This window comes from Ahaetulla prasina, chromosome 12, assembly GCF_028640845.1.
Source record: "Ahaetulla prasina isolate Xishuangbanna chromosome 12, ASM2864084v1, whole genome shotgun sequence".
Taxonomy (NCBI): domain Eukaryota; kingdom Metazoa; phylum Chordata; class Lepidosauria; order Squamata; family Colubridae; genus Ahaetulla; species Ahaetulla prasina.
This window is the reverse complement of record NC_080550.1, coordinates 22,862,936-22,875,441: the sequence shown is the minus strand read 5'-3', so window position 1 is coordinate 22,875,441 and position 12,506 is coordinate 22,862,936. Positions and strand designations below refer to the sequence as shown.

General features: G+C 43.1%; 1 protein-coding gene across 2 annotated transcripts in view; it reads left to right on the top strand.

Moving 5' to 3' along the window:
• PRMT7 (protein arginine methyltransferase 7) overlaps positions 1-12,142 on the top strand; it is a 43,152-nt gene extending 31,010 nt beyond the window's left edge. Inside the window, exons 16-18 of one of the 2 annotated variants that reach the window (XM_058155573.1) lie at positions 659-819; positions 8,921-9,017; positions 11,851-12,142. In XM_058155573.1, the coding sequence (XP_058011556.1) occupies positions 659-819; positions 8,921-9,017; positions 11,851-12,012 (420 nt within the window). In that variant the 3' untranslated portion in view covers positions 12,013-12,142. The remainder of the gene's footprint in view (positions 1-658; positions 820-8,920; positions 9,018-11,850) is intronic. The other variant, XM_058155572.1, reaches the window with a different exon arrangement.
• The last annotated feature ends 364 nt before the right edge of the window (positions 12,143-12,506 follow it).

The window sequence follows — 12,506 nt, the reverse complement described above, 5'->3', positions numbered from 1 at the left end:
CTAAAACTAGCTAATAACACCGCCTTTTTTGGCAATAGTACCATAATATTATATATCCATGGAAAGATAATTTAATCAAGAATGGAATGCAATGACTTTTATGAAGGATGTGCTATTAGAATAGCAGTTACAGTATAAAGAAGAAAAGTGAAAACACGTAGAAAAAATGACGTATACAAAAATGATCACCATAAAAAAAAGGAGATATACAAAAATGATCACCATGTCAGTTAATACTTAGTTGGGTAACCTTTAGCATGAACCTTTAGCCTTACAACATCTTCCCATGGAGTGAACCAAGTCTTTCAGTTCGGCAGCTCTTATAAAGTGAAACCAAGATTGAAGGATTGCTTCTATTAAGTGGGTTTTATTGCTGCGTTGCTTCTGGCTCACAGGTTTCTTTAGTCGGATCCATATATTTTCAATTGGGTTAAGGTCTGGGCTATTCCCAGGCCATTCCAGCAGTGGAATAGGATTATCTTGAAACTCACCAAAAAAAAGTGGTGTTATTAACCATCAAACCTCAAAGTACACTTTCCCCAAAAGGTTTCCACAATTTTGGCCACTATTGTACTTCCTCAAAACTTTGGAATTTCAAAGAAGTGCTTCTTTCTAAATTCTGCAGCGCTGACCCAATTTTTCTTGCCACGTCTTTTAGAATTCCTTAGACTTCCGAGAATCAAGGGAAGCCGAGCCCCATCCACTTTGGGAATACCCATGCAGATCCACCTCTGATCCCCTCACGGTTCTGACGTTTGACTTCCAACAAGCTTTACCAGAACATCCTCTCAGGGAAGAAGGCATCCTAAACCTGTCACGGTCAGTATCCTGGGGGGGGAGGAAAACTAAACTGCAATATTTAATGTTTTACAGGATGCTCCACAAGGCACTGTTTCCGAACTGGGATGACTTCCACTGATGTGGATTTCAACTCCTAGAGTTTCTCACTCATGGTGGCCTTTGCTGAGAATTCTGGGAGTTGAAGTCCAGCCAGCTGGGATTTTCACAGTTTGGGAAACCCTGCTCTAAGTTATATTCCAAGTTATAGCCCTGCCTTTTACTAGCAGTTCGTAGCTGCCATTGATTATAGTAACCTTAACATACAGTAACATAGAATAACTGGTTTGGAAGGGATCTGGGAGATCTTCTAGTCCACCCCACCCCCCACCCCACCCCCTTCCTCAAGCAGGAAACCTTATACTATTCCAGACAAATGGTTTTCCAGCCTATTCTTGAAAATCTCCAGTGGTGGAGCACCCACAACTTCCAGAGGTAAGCTGTTCCACAGGCTAATTGTTCTCACTGTCAGGAAGTTTCTCCTTAGTTCTAGGTTGGATCTCTCTTTGATAATCCTCTATTAGCTACCTCTTTTCCTGCTCTCAGGTGTTTTGGAGAATAGGTGGACTCCCTCTTCTCTGTGACAGCCCCCCAATTACTGGAAGACAGTTCTCATGTCACCCCAATCCTTCTCTTCAATAGACTAATACCTAGTTCCCGAACCATTCATTGTACAGTTTAGCTTCCAGTTAATCGATCAATCAAATCTTGATTGACATGGGATTCTTTAAGGCTGGGGCTTATTGGGTGGGGGGGTGGGGGGTTTCATGGTGATAGTGAATATAATATGTTATTGATAAAATGACACCTTAACATAAAAACATAAATCAGCATCTTCTCATTTGGTCTTCTTGGAGTGATATGGAATGAAAACCTGTTTTAGACTTAACCGGATTAGAAGATTACAGGTTACATATTAACGAAGTTGGAAGGGACCTTATAGGTCATCTAGTCCAACCCCCACCCAAACAGGAGACCCTACACCAGCGGTCTGCAACCTAAATACTCAGAGCTATTTGGACCCGTTTCCCACAGAAAAGAAAACACCAGGAGCCACAAAATCCTTCCTGAGCCTGACTATTTCTTGAGCAGCCACAAAACTAGCATATGTAGTTGAATTAAACATTCTGTTTTCTTCTGAAACTTTTCTTTTCTTGGATTTAGCCATGATTGGCCGACTGGGGGTTGAAAAGCTCAGTAAATTGCATGCCGGCGGGTGTTGCACATTGGCGGTATCTGATTCATATTTTGAGTGATAGGGAGCCACAGCAGAGGGATGAAAGAGCCACCTGTGGGTCCAGAGCCGCAGGTTGCTGACCCCTGCCCTACACCATCTCTAACAGAGGGCAGTCCAGTCTCTTCTTGAAAGCCTCCAGTGATGAAGCTGCCACAACTTCCAAGCAGTTTCTGTTCCATTGGTCGATCGTTGTCATCAGAAAATTTCTCCTTATTTCCAGGTTGAATCTATCCATGTTCGGTTTCCATCCATTATGGAAGATGGAAGATCTTAAGATGCTAGAGAAGAATCAAAAAAGCATAACTAGTAAATTTAGTAACAGCGGCAAGACTATTGATAGGACAGTATTGGAAGAAAAAAGAACTACCTACAATAGAAGAATGGATATTTAAAGTTGCTAATTTGGCTGAGATGGCAAAAATCTCAGCCTTTTTGAAAGACAATACACAAGAAAGATACTTAAATGAATGGAAAAAATGGATTGACTATATCCAAAATAGATATCAGACTAAGAGATATCAGGCTACCTTTGATGATTAAGATGTATTATTTCTGACTGCTATGGGGGAGGTTAGGATTTGATGAGAATTGCAGGAGTATAACTGTGTTAGGAGGGAAAATTTTTAGCATATGCTTGTTTTATTTTTAAACTATACCTCGTGTTTGTTCTGGGAAGTCGGGGGGGGGGAGGTTTTTTTTGAAGGGGGGTAGAGGGGGGAGGGGGGAAAGGGGGAGAAAGCTTTTTTTTTTTGTAAAAACTTTTTCAATTAAAAAAACAGTATAACTAGTTTGTTCTCTCAACGAGGTTTGATATCATCAATCAAAGTATTCTGTTGGCATATTTCAGGCTTTCCCAGCACACTTCCGAGAACATGCCTTGTTTGGGGCAGAATAACTTAAATATGGTTTATGCTTAGTAAAACTTCATTAGAGCTCATTAGATGTCCTCATTGAACCTCGAATAAAGGACAGATGAGAGAGAGAGAGAGCATTTTAATCACAGCAATCTGGTCCTGGAACAATCTTCCAAAGGGGATGGTGGTAGTTCCTTCCGCTAGCTACTTTGTAGTTTCAATACATTCAGGATGACTTATAATTTTTCTAAAAAGATTGCAGTCTTTCCTTCCTAATCAAGGAGAGAAGCAACCTAGAGCTAAGGAGAAATTTCCTGACAGTGAGAACGATTAATCAGTGGAACCACTTGCCTCCAGAAGCTGTGAATGAGCCGTTGCCCCAGCTCAGCTCCACCACGCATGTGCGCGTGCCTCCCAGCCAGCCAGCTGATTTTCGGGTCTTTGCCACGCACGTGTGGGGGGGAGGGCACATGCGGGAGACATGCACGCATGCACAGGGTCGCGCACACATGCGCGGGGGCGGGGCGCACAGGGTGTGTGTCGTATGTGCATTGCATTGTGGGTGCTTTCGGCACGCGACGACAAAAAGGTTAGCCATCACTGGTATAGGGTTTCTTGCCTAAGCAGGGGGTTGGACTAGAAGACCTCCAAGGTCCCTGTTGTGTCTTGCCCGCCCTCAGAGCAGCCGGGGCCTTCTTACCTGCTCCCCAACACTGAGGAATGTATGCCTTCCGGCCCAAGTCCTGGCTCCATGCCCCCACAAACTGCAGAAGAAGGAGCATCTCCCTGCCCCAGCCCTGACTCCATGCCCAGGCAAACGGAGCAGCTAGACCCCTCCCCCTCATCCACAGCAGGTGAGCCTGAGGAGGGTTTACTCCCAAGAACAGCTGATTGGAGTAACCCTCGCATCAGAAGATTGGAGAGGCGGAGGCAACAGAGGGAAGGGAGGGGCAGGCCTTAATGAGTGCTGAGTCATGGAGCCACACCCCATGGCCTATATAAAGGACCTGCTTTCTGGCAGTCTCTGAGTCAGGCAAAGTCGAACTTATCTTGCTGAAGTCACTTATTGGTCTCCTACCTGCTCTGAGGACTTTGCTAGGACTTTGGGCAGAGCTGCAGAGGCAAGCCTGATTCGGATTTCCCTGACCCGGCCGTCAGCGGAGGAGTGGGACACGACAGTCCCTCCCATCTTCTCTCCCCTCCCCTCCCTTCTCTTTTCTTCTCCATTCCACTCCACTCCTTGTTTGCTCTTTGTTTTAAAACAGATTTTATGTACATTTGAGTTACAAACAGTTCTCGACTTAACAACAGTTCATTTAGTGACTTTGAAGCTAAAACGGCACTGGGGAAAAAAGTGACCATTTATCACATTTACGACTGCTGCAGCATTCCCATGGTCACGTGATCAAAATTCATATGCTTGGCAGCTGACTCACATTTATGACGGTTGCAGTGTCCCAGGATCATGGGATCCCCTTTTTGCAATCTTCTGACAAGCAAAATCAATGGGGAAGCCAGGTTCACTTAACAACCCGTGTTGTTAACTTGACAACTGCAGTGGTTCACTTAACAACTGTGGCAGGAAAGGTCGTAAAATGGGACAAAACCAGGGGTGAAATGCTACCGGTTCGCTCCGGTTCGGGAAAACTGGTAGTGATAAAAACTACCGGTTCAGGCGAACTGGCAGTAAAAAAAAAAGCTACCAGTTCAGTCAAACTGGTAGTTAAAAAAAGCTACCGGTTCCTCTGAACCGGTATTTTTGATGATCAGCTGTGCTGCGCGGTTTAGCACTGTTGATTTCCTCCCCACGCGCCCCCCCCGGCTGTTCTACTTACCTTCCCAAGCCTCCTTTTGGCATGTACTGTGCATGCGCGCTTGGCACACAGCGTGCATGTGCGGCCAGCAAACCGGTAGCAAACCAGTTCAGATTTCACCACCGTACAAAACTCACTTAACAACGCTCTTGCTTAGTAGCAGAAATTTTGGGCTTCATTGTGGTTGTTAAGTTGAAAACTACCTGTAATAATGTTATTCTGTGTCCTGGTAAGTACCTACTAGGCCAGTGGTCTCCAACCTTGGCAACTTTAAGCCTGGAGGACTTCAACTCCCAGAATTCCTCAGCCAGCAAAATCCGCCAGATTTAAAGTTGTCAAGGCTGGAGACGGCTGTATTAGGCAGAGGACGAAATGTTTGGGAACTGAAATAAAAAGGGACTTTGAGCCTTTAGAGCAGGGGTCTCCAACCTTGGTCCCTTTAAGACTTGTGGACTTCAACTCTGGGAGTTGAAGTCCACAAGTCTTAAAGGGACCAAGATTGGAGACCTCTGCTTTAGAGGAACTGTTCCTTAAAAATAGACTAGTTTTGCAGTGTCATAGCTTAATGAAAACCATCTCTCACATCTGAGGTAACATATTGTTCTTAATGAATAATGTATAAATTATCTGGTACCATATGAATGATTTGATTTATAACGATGTTTATTTCTCCTTTCCAAATACAGCCATCTGTTGCCTGGCTGAACATTCCTTCCTCAAACATATACAGAGTCTGAGGGGTTATCATTGCACCCAATTATGGTGTTATTGCTGTAGCGGCTGTAAAACGGTGGAATATGCCGTAAAGAATCAATATTTGCCTGCAGGGTGATCCTTATTTAAACATCAAATGTACTTTTTTTTTGGAGAAAATATCCCGTAAATTCATCAATGGCAAAAAGTTGGGCGTTTTAAGATTCTTTTTTTAGATTCTTTTTCCTTGAAATCAGACGAGGAAGAATTTCCTTTTGGTAGTCCAACCACTTTATCTGGAAACAACCAAGCATTTCATGCAAAGTCGGAGGAGTGCAAACCTCTTGTGGAGATTCTCAGTCATCCATCCAGGTCATGGTTTTTCCTGAACGTGCTTTTCCAAAAAGCAACTAGACTTTCTTGGTTTTTTTTTTTTAATGTTTCGCTTTTCATCCAAGAAGCTTGTTCAGTTCTGAACTGAAGTTCAGTTCTTCAGAACTGAAGAAGTTTCTTGGATGAGAAGTGAAATGTTTTCAAAGGGAAAAAAAAACCCCAAGAAAGTCCAGTTGCCTTTTGGAAAAGCTTCTTTGGGATAAGGAGTGCCAATGTTTTAGGAAATCCCAAATCATCCTAACAATATTAAAATCAGACAGTATGCAGCAAATTGTCTTCTGGAGATTCTCAATCATCCAGGTCACGGTTGTCCGAATGGTGCTCTTTTTCAAAGAGACAACTGGGCTTTCTTTGTTTTTTTTTCTTGAAGTCATTTCACTTCTCATCCAAGAAGCTTCTTCTGCTCTGACCGAATGAACCATTCAATTAGAATGGAAGAAGCTTCTTGGATGAGAAGTGAAATGTCTTCAAAGTAAAAACAAAGTCCAGTTGTCTTTTAGTAAAAAAAAAAAAAGCACCTTTGAGAAAGTACTTTTGATTTCTTTCACAAAACCAAAAGGAAGAAGGAGGAGCCACCCTTACCTTTTGATGATTCCAGTCCTCATATTTTGGGAGAAGAATGTGCCAAGTAGCATGTAGCAAATTTATAATTTGAACATTGTCAATGCAAAGATCCTGATTTCCTTTACCCCTGGATCCCTTCCTCAGATTCCTTGACTCCTAGCCTGCTGAAATGCCTTATTCTTGGTTATTTTGCATCATCCAGTAATCCTTAAACTTCAGTCCCAAGATCAGTGATGGCTAATCTTTTTCTCGTCATGTGCTGAAAGTGTGTGCACGCCAGCACGCCCACACACCGTCACACGCACGCGCCAGCACCCATAATGCAATACGCACCTCCCCTGCACATGCATGCACGACCCACCCCCACCTTCTGCCCTGTACATGCGCATGTGACCCGCCCACCTGCCCCCCGTTTTTGGCCTAGCAGGCCTCCCTGCAGCCTTCTGGCCTCAAAAATGGGCTGTGGGGAGGCACACCGCACCCCCCCCCCCATGCTCCACCCCTGCCACATGCTCGTGCGACCCCTGCTTCCCCTGCGTATGCACGCGACCCCACTGCGCATCCTGAAAATCAGCTGGCCGGTGTGTGCACAGTGGAGCTGAGCTGGGCAACGGATCGCGGGCCTGCATAGAGGGCTCTGCGAAATCTGCTTTTAAGTTTGGACTTGCAATCAGTCTTCTTGGTAACATCCCCTGAAGGCATTGTGAATTCAAACTTTGAAGCAATAGTTTGAATTTCTCTCTCTCTCTCTCATCCAATATACATTCTGAAAATATCAGAGACATATGAAAGCTCTGGTACCTTTGCTATTTTTAAGAAAAGTAACAAAGAAGAAGGACTATTTATTAGTTTCTCCGGCTGGCTGATAGATTATTTTCTGTTTGGTTCTGAGCTGTTGTCTTCCAACAATACTTCATTTTCCAAAGAGCTGTTATTTAGATCTGAATGTCCTGAAGTGTTCAACCAGAAACAGCATTGTTTGGAGAACTATATTACTCTCCATCCTGGAGAACAGAACTTTCTAATGTTAATTATCTGTTAATTATCCTTGCCTTGTTCCTTTCCATGCTGTTTTTTTCTACTTTCTGATTATTTTAAATTCTTTTTTTCCCCCCCTTCATCAAGATTTCTCTGGAACTTTCTCTTCAGCTCTGAAAACTAGACAGTTTGTTTTTCTGGCAAAGTGCGTACAGTGTTTGGTCTTGATTAAGACTTAGTATTTCACATAATGGGAAAGTAAACCATAAGTCCGTGATGGTGAACCTTTGACATGCCCATATGCCGGCCTGTGTGCCGGAAGTGGCACGCGAAACCATCCCGTGAGGTATGCGCGGCCCCGCTGGCCTTCACGTGCGATACCCGGAAGAGCGGGTGGTCCATCGCACATGGCGTGAGCCGGCACCCAAATACCCAGATACCAGCATGGAAGCGCGCCCGACGAACAGCTGGCCATTGCGCATGCGCCCAACGTCAACCTAGAAGGTCGGGTGCTGGCCTGCGCATGTGTGCTGGAACGCCACTCTTCCGGGTTCCGATGCTCCTGCGCGTGTGACAGCCAGCTGACCGGTGCGCGTGTGATCACAGGAACCTGGAAGAGAAGCCAGCGAGGCCACGCATTCTTTTTTTTTTTTAATTAAAAAAGTTTTAAAAAAACAAAAACATTTTCCCCCTTTTTCCCCTCCTCCCAGAAAACCCCTTCCCCTCCTTCCCCGGCTTCCCGGGTCAATCACAAGGTATTGTTATACATAAACCAAACATAGAGTAAAATTTTTCCCTTCTAATCCAATTAACCTCATCCAAATCTTTTCATCTTCCAACCCCCTCCCCATTACATAAAATAATACTTCCTAATTATTCAAAGGCAATCTGATATTTCTTAATTTGATATCTATTTTGTAGATAATCAATCCATTTTTTCCATTCAATTAAATATCTTTCCTGCGTATTGTCTTTTAAAAAAGGTGAGATTTTAGCCATCTCAGCCAAATTAATGACTTTCAATATCCATTCTTCTATTGTAGGTACTTCTTCTTTCTTCCAGTATTGTCCAAATCTTGCTGCTGTTATTAAATTCAGAATCAATTTAGTCTCAATCCCTGTACAATCCGTTATAGAAGCCACGCATTCTTTGCGGGATGGTTTCACATACCACTTCTGGCACATGTGCCAGAGGTTCGCCAACACTGTTATAAGTCATTTTAAATCAGGGGTCTCCAACCTTGGCAACTTTAAGACTTGTGGACTTCAACCCCCAGAATTCCTCAGCCAGCTTTGCTGGGAGTTGAAGTCCACAAGTCTTAAAGTTGCCAAGGTTGGAGACCCCTGATTTAAATGGTTCTTTCAGCATGTGTTTGCCCTCAAAAGTAGGCTCATCTTTGCCCTTTTATCTAGATTTCTAATAAAGGAAAATACTGTTCATATTTCAAAAGGAGTTTGTGCACTACATAATGCATGTGTTGGTCTATCGGTATTCTTCAGGATTTGCAGGAAATCGATATTTAAGGAGATATCTCTCTATATATTTGCAGGTGTGCGAAGAGTCACGGAGCGGTTCTCTGGATGGAATATCATCTGGCCCCTAACATTTCCATCAGCACAGGACTTGTGCAGGATTCCAATGAAAAGGTTTGTTATGCTCTGTTTCAACTCCGCTGCACAAGGAGTTGGCGAGCTGGGACAGCCATCATATTGAATTGCTTCTCTAAAAAAAGAAAAGGGGAAAAAAAAAAAGGCCATCAATTCTACTCGGTTCCAGTGCCTAATTTCGAGCACTTTTGGAATGAATTCAGTTGTAGTAGTTGCCGGAAATAACGCAGGAGACAGATTTAATAATTAATGGTGGAGAATCTGCCGTTATAATTAAATGGAATGCATGTGATTGGAAGCTTCTGCAGAGCATATTGTGCAGCGTGGTTTGGATGGACAGGCTTACTAAGGGCCTACAACAGAGAACAGGATTTACTACAAATGTAGATTGGAGTTGATGGAACGTAAAGTTGAATTGGGACTCATTTCGATCGAACTGCTTGGAGGCTTCACGAGCAGTTCCGGGATTTAAAGTGAACCAAAAATACCTTTATGCTCTAAACGTGCTATGCAAAACATAGTAAGTTGCAATAGAATCTTGGCATTTAAAATATAATGCAAAGAAAGTGGGAAAGAAAAAAAGCTGACTTAATACTATAGTAGACCCAAAAAAAGATTATATGAGTAGACTTTTAATTACAAACAATTGAGCCTGGAATTTTCGTTATAAGTCATTGCAGTCAACAAGTCAAGTTATACTGTAACATCTTCAACCTATAACCATTCATTTAGCGATCATTCACTAAATGACAGCACTGACCAAACTGACTTTAACAGGTTAACAGGGTTGGAAGGGACCTTGTAGGTCATCTAGTCCAACCCTCTGAGCAAGCAGGAGACCCTACACCATTTCTGATAAATGACAGTCCAGTCTCTTCTTGAAAGCTTCCAGTGATGAAGATCCCACAACTTCTGAAGGCAAACTATGGTTTGGTTGATTGTTCTCATTGTCAGAAAATTTCTCCTTATTTCCAGGTTGAATCTCTCCCTGATCAGCATCCATCCATTATTCCTTGTCTGGCCTTCAGGTGCTTTGGAAGATAGGTTGACACCCCCCCCTCCTCTCTGTGGCAGCCCCTCAAATATTGAAAGACTGCTATCCTGTCTCCCCTAGTCCTTCTCTTCACTAGACTAGCCATGCCCAGTTCCTGCAACCGTTCATTGTATGTTTTAGCATTCAGTCCCCTAAACATCTTGGTTGCTCTTCGCACTTTTTCTAGAGTCTCAACATCTTTTTATAGTGTGATGAACAAAACTGAATGCAGTATTCTAGGTATGATCTTACTAAAGCTTTATAGAGTGTATTAGTATTTCCCTTGATCTTGATTTTATCCCTCTGTTAATGCAGTTTAGGATTGCATTGGCTTTTATGGCTGCCACGGCACCCTGCTGGCTCATCTCTAGCTGGTTGTCCACTAAGACTCCGAGATAACTCTCACAGTTACTGACTTAGGACTGGTCCTCACATTTAAGAAGCATTGCAGCATCCCCATGGTCACATGCTCAAAATTCCATTGCTTGGCAACTGGGTCTGTAATTTACAACAGTCGCCACATCTCAAAGGCTACATGACTGCCATCTGCAACCTTCCCAACTGGCTCCCAACAAGCCTAATTCAATGAAGGACGCCGCATTCACTGAACAGCGATGACCCATTTAACTATCATGGCAACCTGCCCAGGTTTGTTGGATACAAGATGGCGGCAAATGAATCAAAATTCAGATGCCTGGCAACTGACTCACATTTATGACCGTTGCAGTGCCCCAGGGTCATGTGATCCCTTTTTTGCAACCATCTGACAAGCAAAATCAATGGGGAAGCCGGATTCAGTTAACAACTGTGGTGAGAAAGGTCACAAAATGGGACAGACCTCCCTTCACAAATGTCTCACTTAGCAACATAAATTTTGGGCTCAATTTCGGTTGTAAATTCAAGGTCTGCTTCTACTTTAATATATTTGCTTGTCATCCAGAAGTAAATTCTGCTGGTTATTTCCACCGTGGTTGGATTTTCCACTTTGAATATAGCTTTTTTTTTTTTAAAAGAACTGTATAACATTCTCTCCTAGCTCTTGTTTGCTAAAGAAGTGGCAACATTTGTGCATAAGTTGGAATTCAATCCCGGGTCCCTAGATATGAATTCCTTCTGCTTTATATGCATGTGCTGCCTTGGCTGCTTCATAATTGAGAACAGCGTCCTTAGAAGTCTTGTAGATAATCAAATAATTGAGAATCCCACTTTAGAATTTCTACGGACGGTGCTGTTGATCAAAGGTAAAAATGATTAGATGATTAGGGGACTGAAGGCTAAAACATATGAAGAACGATTGCAGGAACTGGGTATGTCTAGTTTAATGAAAAGAAGGACTAGGGGAGACATGATAGAAGTCTTCCAATATCTCAGGGGTTGCCACAAAGATGAGGGAGTCAGGCTGTTCTCCAAAGCCCCCGAAGGCAGGACAAGGACCAAAGGATGGAAACTAAATCAAGGAGAGAAGCAACTTAGAACTAAGGAGAAATTTCCTGACAGTGAGAACAATTAATCAGTGGAACAATTTGCCTCCAGAAGTTGTGAATGCTCCAACACTGGAAGTTTTTAAGAAGATGTTGGATAACTATTTGTCTGAAGTGGTGTAGGGTTTCCTGCCTAAGCAGAGGGTTGGACTAGAAGACCTCCAAGGTCCCTTCCAACTCTGTTATTCTATTCTATTCCATTCCATTCCATTCTGTTATTTTCAAACTGGAAATAGCCACTCCTCTCTTTGTTGAAGCAAGAAATGTTGACAAACAGAAGAAGAAAAACGATACCTGTAGATGTTTGACACCTTCACTTACTTTCCCACCTGATTGTTCTTGCTTCTTTTCTATTCAGGACTATTGTCAATGGACTTCTCACTGCAAGCAGGCTGTGTATTTCTTCAATTCGGCTCTTGAACCAAATTCTCCTGTCAGCGCCGCCTCAGCAGTTGCATATGCTGTAAGCTTCAACCCAGCGACAGGAGAGGTCAACATGTACTTTAAACATTTAATTTAATATAGTAACCTCTTGTCGGGATATGAAAAAAAAACATTTGTTTCCCTTTTAGCTTGATCAATAAATACATCCACAGACAGATTTAAAAAATGTGCAGCTTTGTGAAGGAGTGGGCTCCAGGGGTATCTATGGTTTTAAGAAGTGGGCCACTGTTGAGTTAGGTCATGGGTCTGCAAACCTGGCTCTTTTAAGACTTGTGGACTTCAACTCCCAGAGCTTTGCTGGCTGAGGAACTCTGGGAGTTGAAGTCCACAAGTCTTAAAAGAGCCAAGTTTGCAGACCCATGAGTTAGGTGACTTAAGCCCCTTCAGAGTTTTAGATTGCAACTTCCCAACTCCTTTGCCCATCAGCCATTTAGTTTAAAGATCAGTCAGAAATGATTTAAGGCATTTGACACACCGATCCTGTTGGAAATGATCTTACTGTGTTCTGCTGAGTTGAGAGAAATCAGACCAACTAAGCTGTCCAATTTCAGAGCCAGAGAAAAAAGATAG